Source organism: Cryptomeria japonica, chromosome 11 (assembly GCF_030272615.1).
Source record: "Cryptomeria japonica chromosome 11, Sugi_1.0, whole genome shotgun sequence".
Classification (NCBI taxonomy): Eukaryota; Viridiplantae; Streptophyta; class Pinopsida; order Cupressales; family Cupressaceae; genus Cryptomeria; species Cryptomeria japonica.
Genome location: NC_081415.1, coordinates 28,952,872 through 28,974,526, shown reverse-complemented (window position 1 = coordinate 28,974,526; position 21,655 = coordinate 28,952,872). Strand labels below are relative to the sequence as shown.

The following is a 21,655-nucleotide window of genomic DNA, read 5'->3' as shown; positions in this document are numbered from 1 at the left end:
TTTTACCTGGAAATTGGAATTTCTAGTTCACTAGATTGGCGCAGGCAGTCTCTGTTGCAACTTACATTCCTCAATCTAGTAGTTGTTTCTGAATCTCCCTCGATTTACAGGTTTGTCCAAGAAATGAAAGATGATTATGATTTATTTTGAAAACTCTGAAAAGTAGAAAAGTAAAACCTAAAGGGCAAAATATCTAGAATCATGTTGTAATTTTATTAATTACTATTAATAACTATTCAATGCCAGAGGAAAAAACATTCATTACTTCAGTATAAATTCTGAGGACATTAAAAATCATGTTGTAATTTTATTAATTATTATTAATAACTATTCGATGCCAAAGGACAAAACATTCACTACTTCAGTATAAATTCTGAGGACATTAAATGTAATACGTTCAATTCCAGGCAAAGTTCTCCCAAATGTGTTCACTTCCCACATTCGGGCCAAAATCCACCCTAAGCCGTTGATCTTTGCTCATCCAACGAACGAGGGACCAAGGTACCTGTTGTGACTTTACAGGTCTGTTTTTAAGTGTGTTTAATAATTGTAAACTTCCACCCGAAAAAGTGCTTTATAGAGTTACTTATATTTAATTAAATTTAAAACGTTTCAATTCCAGGCGAAGTTCTCCCAAATGTGTTCACTTCCCACATTCGGACCGAAATCCACCCTAAGTCGTTGATCTTTTCTCATCCAATGGACGAGGGACCAAGGTACCTGTTGTGACTTTACGAGTCTATTTTTAAATCTGTTTAATAATTTTAAACTTCCCCCCAAAAAAGTGCTTTAATGACTTAATTATATTTAATTAAATTTAAAACGTTTCAATTCCAAGCGAAGTTCTGCCAAATGTGTTCACTTCCCACATTCGGGCTGAATTCCACCCTAAGTCGTTGATCTTTGCTCATCCAACGGACGATGGTACCTATTGTCAGTTGTCGCGGGTTCCATGACTTTTGCCAATTTTCAGGCATGTCACCATACTCGTGTCACTTTTCCAGGTAAAGTTCTTAGAAATCTGTTCACTTCCCACATTCACCCCGAAATCCACCCTAAGTCGTTGATCTTTGTTCATCCAACGGTCAATGGTACCTATTTTAAGATGTAGTGGGCCCCACGATTTCTGCCATTTTTCTAGCACGTCACCATAATCGTGTCACTTTTCGGGTTTGATTTGTAGTCTATTTAATCATTTTAAACCTCCGCTCGAAAAATAATTAAATATAATTTAGTCTATAGACTTAATTATATTTAATTACATTTAAAATGTCCAATTCCGAGTGAAGTTCTTAGAAAGGTGTTCACTTCCCACATTCGGGCCGAAATCCACCCTAGTCATTGATCTTTGTTCATCCAACGGTCCATGGTACCTATTTTAAGATGAAATGGGTCCCACGACTTCTACCATTTTTCTGGCACGTCACCATACTCGTGTTACTTTTTGGGTCTATTTTTAAAGTCTATTTAATCATTTTAAAATTCCACCCGAAAAAGAGATTTATAGTCTATAGACTATAGACTTAATTCTATTTAATTAAATTTAAAATGTGCAATTCCGGGCAATATTTTGAGATAACTATTAAATATAATGTTAATATTATTTGTAATTAAAGATGTGCAATAGTTTGAGATAACTATTAAATATAATGTTACTATTATTTGTAAAAATTTGAAATTCAAAAATAGTATAAAACATGAAACTTAGTTTCTAGAATAAAACAAATAACTAAATATAAATATAAATTTTGATATACAATTTGAAAGGTAAAAGTTTAATATTAAAAAGAAAACATTCAATATTAAATCTAAAATATTAATTTAAAGTTTAACAAAATTCTTTGAAAATATGTTTATGATATATAATTTTCAAAAATAGTTTAAAAATATATATAAAAGTTCAACATAAATTTAGTGTATTAATTTAAAAAAATGTACAACTGCAGTCCTCAACCTGTTAAGGCGAGCAAATTTGGAAAGTACAAATACCAAGGTGGCGATTAATTGTTGCAGAAGGAGTTGCCTGCGGCATGTCGCACGAACGGAGGAAGAGGAGGATGGCAGGAAATCTTTTTCCTGATCTCATGGCATTAATGTCTTATCATGCACATTCATTACCCGGCCTATAAGACGGAGGCAGATTTTTTTACCTTTTGATCTGTGTACCACTTTTTGCTTTGAAGCAGCTACAGAACAAATCTGTAGTTCATAGAATCGTACCTTCTGTAAGACATTTTTTGCAGGAAGTGATTTTGAAATTGCAGGTGACAATGGAGGCCAATTTCACACTTCGAACAGACAAGAAGTTGGTGCCCTTTTTGGGCAAAGTATCTGATAAACAAATGCAAGGATTGTTCAGGTTTAAGGAGGAGAATTTGTGGGTGGTAGCTCGACTGATGCTTGCGGAGGAGGTGGCACATATCAGTCACCGGTATCAAACTAACATGGAGGTTTACTCTTTGATTATGGCGTGGGCCTATGAATTCGAACCAGAGGTGGAAAAGGTAAAACTCACATTGGTCAAATTGATTGATGGGGAGTTTTTGATGAACCTGGATTCAATCTTGGAGTGGGTGGTGTCAAAAGTTGGCATTCGAATTAAGGAAGGGGACGACCAGGAGGAATTTCTTCCTTTTATTCGTGGCCCAAAGGATGAAATCAAATACCAGTGCTGTGAACGAGCCCAAGTGGGGTGGGAAGCGATGAAACTCTTTGTGAAATTAATGAGGGTGGATGAAGTCCTGAAGGCTTTGCATGTGGTGGCAAGGATGGAGGTTGGTAGGGCATTGAGAGATAGGGTTGAAGAAGGAAGGGACATACAGCTACTGGAAAGCTTGGAGGGTGACCTCGACTTCGGGTGCCTAAACTGCATTCCAAAAATGAAACGTGAAGCGGAAAAAAGGAAAGCCAAAGCATCGACCTCCGAGGAGGGAAGGGACTGGGAGGAGGCAACCCAGGGGGATAGTGAGACTGAGTGAGCGGCCTATCGGCAATGAACTAGTTTTTTTGTCTCCTTGCTATAAGCTGTGGGCGAATTTTGTATCTTGAAACTTTTGAATTAATAGAATGAAAAACCCTTTACCGATAAACTTTTGAAATTTTGTATTTTGAATGACTATATAGTATATATTTATAAAATTATAATCAACCATAATCAATGTACAAATAATTAATGGAATGAATTGAATTTTTTTTATAGCATTACATAAAAAAGATCACGGTATTAAATTTATTTCCATTTTTTAACAAATAATTGAAATAACGTAGCTCATATACAAAAAGCATTTGAAAGAAATTAATTAATAAAAATGAAATAAAATTATAGAAAGCATTTTTATATCCATAAGACTATAAGAGGCAAACTAAAACAAACTGGAATTTGAAAAATTATCATTTATATTTATGCTTTTGAAATTTACAATTCTTTCATCAGAGACTTGAGTCCCCCAAAAACTTAAAAGCCAAAATGAGTGAGCCACTGGCACTCAACCTGTTAGGGTTCAAAGACATAGGAAAAAAAAACTACAGGTAGTGGAATTGTTTACAATTTTGCCCTATGAATCTGGCCCTCCTTCCATGTAGAATTCTTCAGACAGCATAAGCTGAGAGAATTCTTCAAGCCACATGTAGTTTGGAAAGTCATCTAGGAGGAACCATTTCCAGAGGAAGTCCTTGCCAATCTGCGCCCATTTTCTGTGATGCGTCAGTTGCTCCGCATTCAAGTTTAGGAGAAATGGTTGCCTGGCCACTGGCAGTGTTTGGTCAGGGAAGAGAAGCTTGGATAAATCACTCACCCAAGGGATCCCCACCCCTACTTTTGCAAGAACGACAAGAGTAATGTTGTCTACAAGGAAGTCTTCCTTAAAAACCTTCCTCAATAGCATCAGCATATCCACCTTGTCTCCTCCCAAGTCCAGAAGAGACGCTGAGAAGCGGGATATAAGGTCCATGTTAACACGGAACCTATTTTTGTTTCACAGAAATTCTCTACCCAGCACCATCCGCACAGCCTCATTGGTGAACGACCCAACCTCCTTACAGACTGATTGGAGGGTTGGGTCTCTAATGGAGCCTAGAAAGGCCCTCTAGTCCTCTGCAAAAATGCTTCTCAAGCGAATGGGAGTGTCCATCTTGATAAAATGGATTAACAAATTAAACAACCTGAGCAGTGAGCCTATAAACCTAAAATACTGTGAGCTCTGACGATTCTCTACCAAATGGCAAAGGCTAATTGAAGATGAAAGAAGCAGAGATCATATATAAATTGTTGAAGCTCTTGATTGTAATAATTACTTCTTTAACAGTATTAACTACTATAAAAAAATTTATATCTTTCGTATCTCTGCAAATCTTTCCCATAAATGCACGAGTGTGCAAAATTGGAAACAGCTATGAACCAGTACCAAATTGGCAAGTATCACATTGGAAGTCATGGGGATAGAGTGGATTGCCATAAGTGAATAGATATATATTAAATGAACGAAATTATTGATCGTGATTCGTGACATTTGATATGTGTCTATTGAATCCAATTCCATTCTGGGCACTTTCTGGTGAGCTATGTTCTCTTCAGAAAATTGGGCCGAAATAAAACTTCAGCCATTGATCTATGATCATTGAACGGTTTAAAATCATTGATAGATTTTAGGTATGTGTCACCCTTTACGTGTCAAAGAGGCTGCGCTTATTGATACATCGTGCAGAGTCTAGATTCAATGTATTATGTGATGTGATGTACTGATGTGATGTGATGTGCCTTGTCTATTAATGGCAATGAATTTATGAAATCGTCAATGAATTATATATTGTACCATAAATAAAAAAATATTCGCCAAAACAAATTAAATAATTTTCAAGCGGTGGATAAAAATCGCCAATACATTTAAATAATTTTCAAGCGGTGGATAAAAATCACCAATACATTTAAATAATTTTTCCTTCAGAGAAAATTTTTTGGCTCATACAATTATATATTTGTTCCTTTAACAATAATTATTTGCCTCCCATAATAAATATTTTCCTCATACAACAAGGTATTATTTGCCAAAAATTTATGGCATTTTCGTACCCTAGAAAAAAAATCGCCAATACAAAATAATTTTTTCCTCATTTAAAAAAAAAAATTTCGCCATCGATATGAAAATTTCCCCCCGAAAATAATGTCTGATTTGCCAGGATTTTACACAATTGCCCCGGGGGGGTTTCTTAAAGTTATCCCTGGCTTGGCATCCCCTTCTCTCCACCCTTGGTAAAAGACGTTCCCCTTGGTCCGCCAACCCCTCTCGCCCATTGCACCCCCCCCTCCCCCGGTCCCCCCCTACCACCCTCGCTTCTCTCCTCTCTCTCCTTCTTTGTCTTATTCCTCCTTGTTTTTTCCTTCTACTCTTGTCCCAGTTTTTTGGCCTCTTTGTGTGGTTTTTTCTTTTGGGGCCTTGTGTTTGTTTGGGTTTGGTATTTAGGTTCACTTTTATTCTTTGTTATTTTTCTTTCATTTATTTTTCCTTTAGTTATTACTTTTTATTTTCTTGCTTTGTTTTGTGTTGTCTTTCATTAGTTTTATTTCTCTTTTATTTTTTATTCTTTGACCTTTTTTCTCTTTTGCCCTCTCTTTTGCCCCCTCTTTTGTTATTTTCACTTTACTATTTATTTATATATATACATATACACATATATATACACATATATATACATACATATATGCATATATATGTATACATATGTGTGTGTGTGTGTGTGTGTGTGTATATATATATATATATATATATATCTCTGTGTATGTGTGTGTGTGTGTGTGCATACATATATGTATATGTATATACATATATATATATATATATATATATATATATATATATAAATAAAATTTAGACAATTAAAAAAATGAATAAATAAAAATAAAAACCAAGAAAAGGAATATAATAAAAAAACAAGAAATTAAAAATAATTAGACAATGTATATATATACATATATGTATGTATATATGTGTGTGTGTGTGTTTATAAATATATATGTGTGTGTGTGTGTGTGTAGTGTCATAAAAATGGGACCGTGGCAATTTTTGGCTGCATTAGGGTCCTCATGCATGCGACATTGAATCCTCTAGCCTGATCAGAGATCAGAGATTGCTCAACCCTCATAAGCAACTTCTTTCTTGGCCTTTGCATCACCCTTTCTTCACTCTGACCTGGAGAAAGGGGTAGGACAAGGGCTTGGCGCCCCTTACCTAGCCCTATTTTGGGGCAGGACCCTTCCTAGGGTTGCATTGTTGGTTGTGCATTGAGCAGGAAACTCCCCTGATGTTAGCTTGTGACAAAAATCAAATCCACTAACATGTATTTAAGGGGAATTCATCCTCTCATTTGCATAAGTTAAATAAGTTCAAGAAGTTCAATAAGTTGGATGAGTGGGAAGCTTACATGAGATCAAGCATTCAAGAGCATTCCAGCATTCAAGCATTCTTTTCCAACATTGAGCATTCTCAAGCCTCCCTTCAAGGTTAGGTGTTGCATTCAAGTCAAGGATTAAACCATTGAAGAGGAGATTGATTCCAACATTATATTCCACACAAGCATTTCTATCAACATTGCTATCACAACCTCCCTTGAGGTGATTTACAATTCAGTCTTTCATTTACAGCTACTTGCAAGTACTTTCTTTCATTACTTGGTTAATTCCAAAACTGGGGTTTGACCTAAAGGCAAACCCCCAATCCCAACCCATTTTTCTCTCTTTTATGTGTGTAGGTTGCAGGTGTGCAGCTGTACTTTCAGAATCGGGCTCCATTTGCAAAGGCGGAAAAACCCTTTTCATTTTGCGGATTTTTCAGAGGACTGTGTACGTTCCCGCAACGGTCTAGGTAACTTTTCCTCAAATTCGCAAGGCAACTTCATCTCAACATATTACTACCAAATCTAGGTGCACAGCTTCATCCCATATTCTGATCTCAAGTTATAATTAGTTCTTTGTCACTTTTGTACTACATAATTCAATCAATTCCTTTCATTTGAAATAAGGAAGAGGGGATCAACTTATCATTCCCATTTCTTAGAATTCAATCTTCATCTTTGAAGGTTGAATCTAGTGAATTCTCCTCTCCTCTTCCAAATGTAATTTGGTGAAAATTGTTTGAAGGATAATCAATAGTGAAACTCTAATCTCTCCTTGAGGGAAAGGGTAGTTTTCCTCTTGATCTCATCATTCACCTTTTTCCACATTACATTTTGGTAAAATGGATGTCTTACATGCTTTCCTTTGAACAAAATTGCATATTTTTCATTTACAAGTTTCAAATTTCTACAAACTTAGTGGTTAAATCATTACAAACCCAAGTTTTTAAAATTAAAATTGAATTTGTAATTTGTAAAAATTTCTTGTGGTTATATTACATTTGAAAACTGTTTTGATTGTCAAATTCAATTTCCTCATTGTCTTGTTCAATTTGCAATTAAAATTTACAAAATTAAGAGGTTACTTGTTAAAACCCTAATTTTCAAACAACATCTTGAACTTGTGCAAAAATTGGATTTCCATTTCATTTTCAGATTTTTGATTGTTCTCAGACTTGTCTTAATTCCTACAATTCAAATTTTCAATCCCCCCGCCTTTTCCCAAAATTCAAATTTTAAAATTAAGTGGTTAGGTCATAAAATCCTAATTTTCAAAATTAATTGGATTTTGTGCAAATTTCAAATCAATTTCATTCCAATTCATATTTATAAACATTTTCCAAGGTGTCCCTATCCATTAGGTTTGACCTTTTTCAAATTTTCAATTCAATTCCTCTTTTTCTTCAAAACCCTAATAGGGTCCTATTTTTACATTTGCGTCTTCATTTTGCCTATCTAGAGGTCATAAAATTCGTCAATTTTTGGGTGTTAGCTTTAAAATCATCGTAATATCCATCCCCTGAAAATTTTGAAAAAAGTTGGTCGGACCATGTGCGTTCCCGCCATGGTCCTCGGTTTGTTTCCCGAAATTTCAGGAGACTATTATAATTGTATTTAATAGCCTAGATCCAGAAGATTGGCTGATTTTTTTAGCGATTTTTTATCCCTCTAGAATTAGAAATACCTTCAAAATTCAACATTTCAAATTTCCAGAAATTTTTTTAAATTGAGAGGTTAATTATAGTCTACCTTGATTTTAAAACTTCTGATTTTAAAATTAAGTGGTATTCCCTTGGCCCTAATTTTAAAATTTCAATTTCCTTTCATTTTTGGAAATTGTGTCATCCTCTTCCCCCAACAAAGTTCAAATTGTGTAATCATTATTTTCTTAAATTTTGCATTAATCAATTTTGTAAGCTTTGTTCCAAAATTCAAAATTCAAACATTCCCTCTAGTGCATGAGTTTTACCACTATTAGTCCTACCTATCCTATCCTCATTAGACGAAGCATTAGAATTAAGGCTTCCCAAGGTTTAATTACCGAGGAGATGGAGCCTAATTTGGGTGACTTATTTAATGAGGGTCATGCTAATTCTTCCCATCCTCTTCATGTGCCTATTCACCCCATTGATGAATCTTGTGATGAAGAAGAAGCTTTAACTAGGGTCTCTATAGATCATCTTTCCACATTGGACAATCAATTTGATAACTTTCAACAATGGATGTCCCAAGAATACCCTAATAGTAAATCTCTTCCATTAATTGAAGGCCTTAAGCGCATGATTCAAAGTGATAAGAATGGAATTGATATATTGTGTGGCATTGCACATATTGTTGATTCTAATGTCATGTCTATTAGGAGTTGTGTCTAAACCCTAGGTTATCCTTCAATTCCTTTGACTACTCTTATGACTAGTATTCATACTATTACCTCCAACATCATGGCTACTTCAACTCAAAATTTCATTCCTACAACCATTGGTCATGGGGGCAATCCCTCATCTTCATTGAATCCTCCATCTTTACCTATGTCTTCCATGAGTGTTCCTATTATTCCTCAACCAATCAGTGTGACACAAGGGGGCAATTCCTTCAACAACTTTATTCCTCACTTAAGTGTCCCTTTTCCTACCCAATCATCACCTATGCCTATTTATCATAATTTCCCACCACCTTATTCTTAGTCCATGCTTTCTTTCAATAATATCACACCACCTTCTCAATCACCTATGTCTAACATCAATTCTTCTACCTAAGCGACAATTAACAATCTTGCTCAAACTGTGTTCCTTAAAACAACAAATTGCTTCAATGAGTCAATTCAAGTTTAGTGTGCCCACCTTTGATGTTGCGAGCCCACTAATCCTCTTACGCATGTCAAAACATTTCAAACCTTGTGCACTGATTTTGCTTATGATCAACAATTGCTTGCAAAATTGTTTACAAGAACACTAAGAGATAAGGATTTCCAATGGTATTGCTCTTTGCCTTCTTATTCTGTCACTTCTTTTCAACAACTGGAAAATGCTTTCATCCAACAATTTCAAAACAACATTGGTCCTAAAATCACTTTGACTAATTTAATGCATTGTAAACAAGGTATTAAAGAAAAAGTGACCAATTTCATTGGTAGATATAAGCATTTGTGTGCTCAAATTTCTTTTCATGTACTTGACAATGATATTCAAAGAATTTGTATTTTTAATTTACAAAAGATATCAGGGAAGAGCTTCTTTTGTCTGAGTTTACTTCCTTTCTGTAGTTGTGTGCAACACTCCACAATTATCAACTAGTTGTGAGTCAAATGGAGCAATCCACTCCTATGGCTCTGAGTGATAAGGGTGAGAGTATTCAAAAACTGTTTGCGAAGTTCAAACCAACAAAATGCTTCATCAAGTTCAATGATACAACAATGTGAATGCTACAACAGGTGTGCCTTCTATTTCTAAATTTTTCCAAAGAGAAAGACAGTTTACTTCCTTGACTGAATATTTACATAGTATTATGTCTCAGTTGTTGCACAAAAATGTTATCAAACTTCCTCCTATAAAACAAATTCATCCTTCTAAACTTCCATCCCCTTATTTTGATAACAATTCATTTTGTCAATTTCATTGTCAACCTGGTCATGATACTGAGAAATGTTTCGCATTGAAGAATAAGATTCAAGACTTGATTGATAATAATACTATATCTGTGGCAGGTGTGAATGATAAAGGGAATAAATCAGTAGCTCCTCCTAATCAAAATCTTAAGATTTTCACCGATCCCTTTCCTTCTCATACCTCTAACATTATTGAGATTGTGCCTAATTCTTTCTCTTCTAAAGAATTCACCTCTATGGCTCCAAACTTGGTTAATATGGTAGAAACACAGGATATGCCTAAGGATCCTTGTATTACATTTGACCCAAGCAAGACCATTAGAGTACCTGATGGCCCTTTATACATAGTTGTGAAGGTTAAGGATATCCCTTGCGATGGTGCCCTTATTGATCCCTCTTGCATGGTTAATGTCATAAGTGAAGCGTATCTTTTCACTTTACGATTGCATAAACCAATATATGGTGCTTGTAATGTGGTTGTGAAGTTATTTGATGGATTCTCTTGTCCTACCATTGGCTCTATCACCCTTCCTATTGAAGTTCATAGTAAATTCATGGATGTTGACTTTGTTATCATACCTTCTTCTGAGAAATTTTGTGTGAAGTTGGGCTATCCTTGGCTATCTTCTGTGAAGGCTATTGCTTCTCCAATCCACAAGTGTCTGAAATTTCCTCATAGTGGAGAAATCATAACCATTAACCATAGCTTATTTCATGCATCTGAAAGAAGCCCTAGTGTTCCTATTGATCTCTTTTGGCCTAAACAATTTCAATCTCTTCCATCAAGGAGCGATGCTCTTTTTCAATCTTATCAAAAATAGAAGAACGATATGATTTTATCCTTAAGTCAACCTTGATCCCCAACACTTGACATTCTTATTATTCTTCAAGATAAGGTTCTTCCCCTCACGGATAGAACTAATCTCCCTCCTAAGGAAGATTGTCAACCTATACCTATAAATGTGAATTTACCTTCTCTTAAGGAGAACAACAATATTCTTCCTAAGGTTAGACCTATACCTCCTCCTCATGATGGCCCTGGTCTCCTTCCTACACCTAATATTCCTCCTTTCTATATCGCAGTTCCACCTCCTTCCTCTTATCGAGAGAAGAGGCCTACTTCTCCTATTGTTCAACCAAAAATACCTGAACTTAAACCTTCCACTATCAAGGAGAGAAACATTCCTACATTTTCAAGTGTTCCTCCTCCTTCTTATCCTTCCACTAAGACTCGACGGAATCATTGTACAAGAGACCACCGACGAAGACGTTGTGTTCGAGCTCATGAAGCTATCCCTCAAAATACTCAATCTCCTGAGACTTTGACAGTAGACATGATTCCCTTTTCTCCTAAGCAAGATGTTCAACCTACATCTCCAAATCGTAAGTTGCACAAAACATGTGATGGTTTTACTCCTATTCATGTTCTTTCTCCTCTTTCTCTAAACTTTGATGAAGAAATGGGTGAAAATGTTATTCATAATGGCAATACAACTCCTAATTCTTTTGATAGTGAGTATGAGTATTTTGATGTGGATAAGCATTTATCCGATGAGTTTTCACAAACCTTAATCCTAGCTCCTAGAATCCAACAAAGTGACTTACAACATGAGCATAGTCCTTGTTTGAATCTTGTGATAGCTCCATGTATTGTGCTTGATGTCGCTCCTCTGGTGTGTTTCTCGTCTTCCTGAAATAGTGATCAGCAAGATCTGGAGGTGGATGTCGTGCTAGATTAGCAATATTAGCACTGCAGATCTTTCTTCTCTCCTTTCTTTCTCTTTTGTGACCATTCTTCTATGTGTATCCCTATTCTTCTATTTTTCCCTTAATGTCCACTTGGGGACGATGCAAGGCATTGAGATATTTTCTTGGTCTCTTTCATGTTCACTCAAAAGACATCCTCTATTCCCTTTCTTCTAAGGTAGTGTCCTTCTTTGGGGAATGACGATATACATACATGATATACATGAGTTATCATATAGCATACTGACCCCAAGGAAAGTGACACTACCTCGTGTTTTGTGTTCATTATCCTTGGGTTTATTGCTCGATTGGGGGCTAAATACTTGTGATAATGTGCTCCCTCCCTTCTCTTTCTCTTGGGTGTATCCTACCTTAACGAAATCACTCCCGATAAGGTGTGTGCAATCGCTTTAACGTGGACGCATACACTCTGCTCATATTTTTTGTCTTTGATACTTAGAATTACTTAAGGAACTTTCTTTTGCTTTGTAATCTTTAGTATCCTTGCTTTCATGACTCATAGTGAAGGGAACTTTTCTACTTGTAGTCATGGTTCTCCCCTTCTTGATCTTCCCTTTTACTCTATCAATCGAAGTCGTAAGATCCTAAGTCTACTGGGGGTTTGAAACATCCTGCCTCCTTGACGTGGTAAAAGTCTTTCAATATTGTTTCCTTGTACTTTACCGGTAGTATTATCGTACGCTTATACTCCCGCTAAAGTGGAGGCTAAATGTAGTTTTGTAAAATTGTGACCCTAGCAATTTTTGACTGCATTAGGTTCCTCACACATGCGAGAAAGAATCCTCTATCCTGATCGAAAATCAGAGATCTCTCAACCCTCAGAAATAGCTTCTTTCTTGGCCTCTGCATCACCCAGTCTACACTCTGCCATGGAGAAAGGGGTAGGATAGGGGTGTGGCGCCCCTATCCCTGCCCTATTTTGGGGCAGGACCCTTCCTAGGGTTGTATTATTGGTTGTGCATTGGGAGGGAAACACCCCCAATGTCGGCCTATGACGAAAATCAAATCCACTAACATGTATTTAAGCGGCATTCGTCCTCTCATTTGCATAAGTTGAAAAAGTTCAAGAAGTTCAATAAGTTGGATGAGTGGGAAATTTACATGAGCTCAAGCATTCAAGAGTATTCAAGCATTCTTTTCTAGCAATGAGCATTCTCAAGTCTCCCTTCAAGGCTAGGTGTTGCATTCAAGTCAAGAATTGAACCATTGAAGAGGAGATTGATTCCAACATTATATTCCACACAAGAATTTCTATCGACATTGTTGTCACAACCTCCCTTGAGGTGATTTACAATTCAGTCTTTCATTTACAACTACTTGGAAGTACTTTCTTTCATTACTTGGTTAATTCCAAAACTAGGGTTTGACCTAAAGGCAAACCCTCAATCCCAACCCATTTTCCTCTCTTTTCTGTGTGTAGGTTTCAGGTGTGCAGTCATACTTTCAGATTTGGGCTCCATTTGCAAAGGCGAAAAAACCCTTTTCGTTTCGTGGATTTTACGGAGGACCGTGTACGTTCCCGCCATGGTCCGGGCAACTTTTCCTCAAATTTGCAGGGCAACTTCACCTTGACATATGACTATCAGATCCAGGTGCACAGCTCCATCCCATATTCCAATCTCAAGTTATAATCAGTTCTTTGTCACTTTTGTACTACATAGTTCAATCAATTCATTCCATTTCAAATAAAGAAGATGGGATCAACTTATCACTCCCATTTTATTTAGAATTCAATCTTCATCTTTGAAGGTTGAATCTAGTGAATTCTCCTCTCCTCTTCCAAATGTGATTTGGTGAAAAGTGTTTGAAGGGTAATCAATAGTGAAACTCTCATCTCTTCTTGAGGGAAAGGATAGTTTTCCTCTTGATCTCATCATTCACCTTTTTCCACATGGTTGAACCCTTGACTTGAATTCAACACCTAGCCTTGAAGGGAGACTTGAGAATGCTCAATGCTGGAAAAGAATGCTTGAATGTTCTTGATGCTTGAATGCTCTTGAATGCTTGATCTCATGTAAACTTCCCACTCATCCAACTTATTTGACTTATGCAAATGAGAGGACGAATGCCCACTAAATACATGTTAGTGGATTTGATTTCCATCACAGGCCGACATCGGGGAGTTTACTGCCCAATGCACAACCAATAATGCAACCCTAGGAAGGGTCCTGCCCCAAAATAGGACAAGGTAAGGGGTGCCACGCCCCTGTCCTACCCCTTTCTCTAGGGAAGAGTGCGGACAGGGTGATGCAGAGGCCAAGAAAGAAGTTGTTTATGAGGGTTGAGCAATCTCCAGTCTCTAATCAGGCTAGAGGATTCGATCTCGCATGCGTGAGGACCCTAATGCAGTCAAAAATTGCTAGGGTCGCAATTTTATGACACTACACATATATATGTATATATGCATACATATATGTATGTATATGTACATATATATGTGTGTGTGTATATATATATATATATATATATATGTATATATACATACACATTGTCTTATTATTTTTGATTTCTTGTTTTTTTATTATATTCCTTTTCTTGCTTTTTATTTATATTTATTCATTTTTTTAATTGTCTAAATTTTATATATATATAGTCTTTTTTTTTGGTTTTATTCCTTTTCTTCCATTTTATTTTTATTTATTCATTTGTATTTGCTTGGTTTCTTTTTATTTTTGTTTTCATTTTTTTATTTTTTTGCTTGCCTATATATATACATTTCCGTTGTCTTTTTAAATTCCTTTTTTTTTTTTTTTTTTTTTTTTTTTTAAATTTGTTTTTAAGATAAGTGCTATCATTAATGGGGATAGCTCCCTATGTTACTAAATTCTTATTTATTTATTCCCTTTGCTTGCTTTCTTTTTTATACATTCTTTGTTTCTTGGTTTCTTTTTTTTTTTTGCTTGCCTTTTTCTTCATATTTATATTTATTTGCATTTATTTTGATTTTATTTTTTATTTAGTTATTCACTTATATATATATATGTAGAGAGAGAGAAAGAGAGAGAGAGTTTTCTTTTTTGGTTTTTAGTTATTTCCTTTCCTTTCTTTCTTTGTTGAAGTTTTTTATTGTTTTCTTTTGTTTAATTTTTGTTATTTTCTTTTTGTATTTTAGTTTACTTTATTAGTTCTTTTTCTTATTTTTTGTTTTTTGTACTTTTGGGTCTCTTTCTCTCTCTTCCCTCTTTTTATGTTTCCTCCTGGTCTGCACTCTCTCAATCTTTAGCTTCATGTGCTCTCATTCATCCTAATGATAGACCACAGAGTGTGATCCGAAACATTGATCCAAAAAACTTTCAACCAATTGTCAACATTTACAGCCCAAAACGCCTAAATTAACACTTCCTCACAACAACAGTACTCGATTAGTGATGCTCCTCTTTCGTATTTGTCTTCCTGATCTTACCTAGCCTGTGTCTCGTGTGAAACCTATTGCTCTTTGTTTACTTGTTCATTTGGCTCAAAAAATAGTTCCCAGTTCAATCGCTTTCTGCACAGAGATAAATTGTTGTTGAGAAATGGGACTTACATGCGTGACCAACGTCCCATGAAGCGGATGAATGGCATCAAACTAATGACCATGTCATTGGAGATGGAAAACCAAAGTTTCTATCCACCTCCTGCTCATGCATTTTGCAGACATTTGGTTGCCCTAAATTTTCACTGTCTCCTGCTTCGCTTCTTGAGAGAGTTCCCTCGTCACTTTTCACATTTTGCACAACGCTTTTTCGTCTATCTCACACCACACTTTCATTTTCCCTTGTTTTTATGTGGGGTGGCAGGGAGAAGACTTCCCCCATTCTACCCCCTTATCCCCTCTTAAGTCATGTGAACTTGGCCCAAACTATTTCCTTTTGCCCCTTTTTCTCAAATTCTTCCAATATGCAATATTATTTAAATCAAAAATGATTTATATAATATTCTTATTTTTTTTTTTTTAGCAAACTCCAACCTATTTCATTGTTGAGCAATGTTTACACTCTTAAAATGGAGTTTAAGAGATCATTAGAGAATGGTTTTGTTTTGCATCACATTTTGTCCAATTATTTATCATTAGAGATCATTAGATCATGGATTTACAATTTGATCTATTTTGGTGACCATGAAAGGAAGTTGATTATAGAAATGCTTCCGATACTAATCAATCAAGACAAAATTCATGCAAAACATATTCTAATAGTTTGAGAAAAATATACATGCACACAAAAAGAACACTATAATGACACAATTTTTATCCTTAAAAAAGCCGTTTAGGGAAAAATTCAGTGTCCAAATCTTGAACCAATGTATTTACAATAACAATTTGGTTATAATATATAAACAAGCTCAAGCCTTCACAAGAGTAACCAGTACAACTTTGAAGAAATTTCGATAGCATAACCCTCTATAAAATTATAGCATGTGACATCTACATCTTAGGTACTAATATATAGAGGATACAAATTAGGAAATTATAAATTATAGGCCAAAAACCATGATACAAAATAGTTCCCTAATGAAGGGCTCAATTTCAACATTCAACTCCCATGATAAGTTAACATGCTAAATTTTAGAATATTCTCTAGTATTATCATAATGTGACATATCCTTCTCACTACCTTGGGCACTCTAATTTGATTCCATTATCTCATTCAAAGATGACTTATGACATATCATACTTACATGTCATAGCAAATTAATAGCTTAAGTGAACAATGTAACTCCCTCTTAGATGTTCTTACACCATATATATTTATCATAAGAATCTCTTACACATTAAAATGTCATAAATGCTCTTACAACCTTTTATACATGATATTAGATGATAGCATATCATATAAATAGATACTATAATTTTATTTCGTTTCAATTCATATGTTCAAAATTAAAATAATAATTAAAATTGTTAATCAATCAAAATAAGAAGAAAATAATACTAGTTAATTAAATTGATATTGATTTATTTTTTAAATAAATTATTTATAAAAGATAAATACTTATTTTATTGAAATACTAATATATATAGTTAAGTAAACAATTCTAATTACAATAATACATTTGTCAAAACAAAATGTGGTCTTTAGTTGATTTTTAGTGTCAAATAATTTTTTATTTTTTCGTCTTTGTTGGAATCTTCGTCACAGTACTTTCTAAAATGTGGTCTTTTAACTCTCTTTTTTTAGCATTATTGTGACAATTTTCCATACCTACAAGAAATCTCTTTTAAATGATCACATTCTTTAATATCTTCCTACTTGAAGAATCAACAACATCAATTAATGGCGCCTCTACTCAAATATCCCTAAAATTTTGTTCTTAAGTTTTTTAACACCATACATATCCTAAAACACCATTAGGTATTCTTCTCCTATTTCTAAATTTGATAATGCTTGTTGATGGTTTAAATTTTTTAACCCCGATATGGTATTTTTGTGAAGGGTGTCCTCTAAAAGCATGCTCAAGAAATGGGTTAATAGGGATTAGTTTTTGCATGGGCTTAGTTACTACAGAGTATTCAATTGACTAAATTTTATACTACTTTAAGTTAATTAAAAGAATGCATATAATTATATAGACTTCAACCTAGATCAATTTATAAAAGTTGTAAATAATGAAGTAATACATGATAATATTTAAATATTATAAAGTAGTATTGAGACAATCACTTGTCTTCTATTAAAAATTGGAAAATAGTTTTTTATATATATAATTTTAGTCTAAGTTAATTGGATGAATATATGAAATTATACATATTATAACTTAGACCAATTCATAACAATTACAAATAATAAAGTAATATATGATAATGATAAAGTAATACATGATAATGATGAAACAATAAAAAGTATAGATATCTTAAATGCATCTAATTAAAAGACACAAAACAATATCAATCTTCAAACAATTATTTTATACAATAAATGAAAAAATATTTAAAAACAGAATGATTTTAAAAAGCTATACAAAATCATAATTATAAAGAATACATATAATAATTGATCTTTTATTAGTAGAAATATTTGTTGTGTAATGTAACTTTTTATTTAAATTGTTATTATATTTTATTTAAATGGTGTGTATCAACTCCCTATAAAATACTAATTGATTTTATTATCTATATTTTGACAATTAAAATAATTATTAAAATTTATATATCAATACAAAAAAATCACTTTATTTACAACATTATAAATAAAGAATGAAAAGAAAAAAGTATTTAAAATAGACATTTCTTTTATAAAGATAAAGAAATTAAAAAAAAACCTTAAAAAATCTATTATTCCTAAAAATTTGTTCTTATAACACCAATCTTTTAAAATCAATTTTACAACATATTAAATTTGAAAATATAAATCTCAAATTTAGAGAAATCAAGTTTATTTTGAAAATAAAAATAATAATCATTTTTGATAGGTACAAAACAATTGATTAATTGAAGTTCATTTGAATGCAATAGTATTGCCTGTAACAATACTAATAATAAAATAATGTATAACAAAGATGAAGTAATACATGATAATGAAACAATTTTAAATGCATTTAACTAAAAGATACAAAAGAATATCCATCTTCAAACAACTATTTTATAGTTGCAAATTAAAAAATGTTTTTATTAATCTAAAATTAATTAAAAAATAAAGTCATACAAACGCCAACCTAAATTAATCAATCAGCACAAAAATACAAGAATGCACAGTAGTTGGCTTTGCAATGCTTCAAGGGTCGGCTGACTCTAACGATAATGATAACGATATTATCATTATCTGAGAAGAATTCCAATCACAGAGAATTATTTTTTTCAATTTCTACAGACTAGGTAGTTGGCTTTCTTTCTTTATATATTGAGAACAAATGGTTCAGAATAGCAGTGCTTGTGAATGTTAAGATTAAGACATTGCATTTGCAGAAGAGAGAAAGAGAGAAAGAAGAATGAAGGTGTTGAGAGGTGAAGGTGTATTGATCAAACCCTGTGCGGGTAAAGATCAACGTAAGCTTGTTGAACTGAACAATTTTGATTTGATTGCACACCCAATGTTTAACAAGGTGGTCTATGTTTTTGAAGCTCCCACCCCAAGCTCAAAGGTTTTGAAGGAAGGACTGGGCAAAGTTCTGGCAGAGTTCAGAGAATGGGCAAGGAGATACACGGAAGAAACACCCAATGGATGCCTTGGTATCAATCTGAATGATGAGGGTGTGTTTGTGATAGAAGGCGAAGCAGATGGGAGAATAGCAGATGCAATGCCCTTTCATCCCTCTGAATTCCTCCTTGAGTTGATACCACCCACGCCCACCATGGTCGTTGAGCTCTTACTCTTGCAGGTATAAGACGCCACTATATCCATGCAAGAAAATGAATTTACGTTGCAGGTATTATAAGACTTAAGATTAGAACAATTAGAAAATGATGGAAGCAATACATGATAATGATAATGATGAATCTAAGTATAGATATATTAAAATCCATCTATCCAAAAGACACAAAAGAATATCAATCTTCAAACATTTTTTTATCTTACTCATTCAGGTATCATTATCTATTCTATTCATGTAAGGAAATGAATTTACATTAACAATTAGAAATGATGAAGTAATATATGATAATTATGAAGCAATACAAGAATAGATATCTTAAAATGCATGTGTCTTCAAATAATTATCTATCGCATTCATTCAAGTATCATATCCCACTATATCCATGATGTAAGGAAATGAATTTACGTATGAAGATATTACAAGATTTAGCTTAGAACGATTAGAAACGTGATGAAGCAATACAGGTATAGATATTTTAAAATACATTTATCTACCTTCAAACAACTATCTATATTATTTATTCAGGTATCATACACCACTACATCCATGTAAGGAAATGAATTTGTGTAAGTAGATATTCTAAGACATAGATTAGAACAATTAGGAATGATGAAGCAACGCATGATAATGATGAAGCAATACAAATATAGATATCTTTAAATGTGTTTATCTATCTTCAAACAACTATCTATCTTACTCATTCAAGTATCATACCCCACTTTATCCATGCAAGGAAATGAATTTGTGTGGGTATTATAAGACATCTTTTAAAGATATTGTACTAACAAGATTTCGCTAACTATGGTTGTTGATGTAGTTTACTCGATTTGCTTGTGGAGGGTTGGTGATAGGCCTAGCTAGTCATCATTATGTTGCAGATGGACAAGCAGCTACTTTTTTCATGAATTCATGGGGAAAAGTTGTTAGAGGAGAGAGTATTCTAGCTCTGGTAAATGATCGGTCTCTATTGAAAGCAAGTGATCCTCCCCAACCATGTTTTGATCATTTAGAGTATAATACTATGACCCATGAGCAATTTCCAATAATGTCAAGTCTAATCACAAAAAAGTTTCATTTTGATGCAATATTCTTACAAAAACTCAAGTCAACGGTAAATGGGTCTGACAAGTCAAAGAAACCATATACTACTTTTGAAATCCTTGTTGCCCATATGTGGAAATGCATTACAAAAGCTCGAGGGCTTGGTGGGGATGTAAAAACAAAAGTTAGCATTCTAGTGGATGGAAGAAAAAAGGTTGAATTCTCCCTTGCCTCAAGGATACTTGGGCAATGTTGTCTATGAATTAGGTGCTCAAACTATTGCATCAGAAATCATAAATGGGTCTTTAGAATTTGTTGCAGAGATAACCCACAAGGCAGTTACTAAGGTTGATGATAATTTTGTACATTCAACAATTGATTTTTTTGAGCTAAGGAAGCAAACCTTAGGGCCAACGAGCCTTAATCATGGAACTGATGTGATACCATTAAGATGGATGAAATTTCCAATAAGTAATTTTCATTTTGGAATGGGAGAACCACTGTATGTAGGCCCTTCATTAATGCCCATTGAAGGTCTTATAATCTTTTTTGATTCATATAGTCATGTTGGAGGTGTAGAAGTCGTGGTTTTCTTGCCAAAAGTACATATGGATGTACTTGAACATAATGGGCTCAACATTTGATTACATTTTTGTCCTAAATAATACCTTGATTTTAGATCTCTACTCAAGGTTAATATTAATAAGACTATTTGAATGTCCAAGGGGTTGTCTTTAGTTGGTAAAAGCATTGACTTGTCAATGTGGAGATCCAAGCATAAATCCCAATAGGACATATAATATGATATTCTAAGTTGTAACTTTTGCTCTTTCATTACGCACTTCCAATGTGGATGTGGTTTTTGAATAAAAGGATTTCTAAATTGTGACTCTCGATCTTCCATAAGTGTTTTTCAATCTGCTTTCTCAAAAGGAGGTAATATTAGTCTCATGTTTGTCTCGCAAGAGCTTGTAAATTGGTTTCATGCATGAACATAATGTTTGTAAATGATAACAATATAAAAAAATGAGGCTATTTAAATTGAATTCATGACTATCATTGATTTATATAAAATATATATTATTTTTTCGATTCTACTTTTTAATATAAATATATATCATGTGTATAAAACCACATGTACAATTATTTACATTATTTAAATTAATTTTATAAATACATACTTTCAAATTTAAAGATTAATTTTTGTATTGTGTGTAGCAAAGGAAATTTTCTACCTCAAGGATGATGAATCCTTGAGAAGAAACTCTCCCTCTGATACCTCCACGAACTGGTGCTAAGGTGAGCCAGAGGATAATAAAATTATGCTAGGGTGTCAAAAAGTCGAGAGAACTCCCTGGACGACTTTGCTAAGATTTTTTCCTCGAGACAAGCGTGTAGAGCTAGGACACCAGCGCGGCGAACTGACGTCCTGTATGGACAAAGCACAAAGTCCGAGCAAAAAACTCTAGATGAGTTGACAAAACTTAAGTAAATGAGAGGAAGAATATCCAAATAAACAAATAGCGCGAAATACAAATTAAAGTGATAAAAGGTAAAAGAAGGCAA

The 21,655-nt window shown here is 33.9% G+C and overlaps 1 protein-coding gene across 1 annotated transcript; it reads left to right on the top strand.

Annotated features, from left to right (window-relative positions):
- The first annotated feature begins 18,664 nt into the window (after positions 1–18,664).
- Positions 18,665–20,733, top strand: LOC131050834 (agmatine hydroxycinnamoyltransferase 1). The gene is given in 3 exon segments (XM_059214338.1): positions 18,665–19,054; positions 19,866–20,305; positions 20,307–20,733. Coding segments are annotated over 3 exon segments (1,257 nt in total).
- The last annotated feature ends 922 nt before the right edge of the window (positions 20,734–21,655 follow it).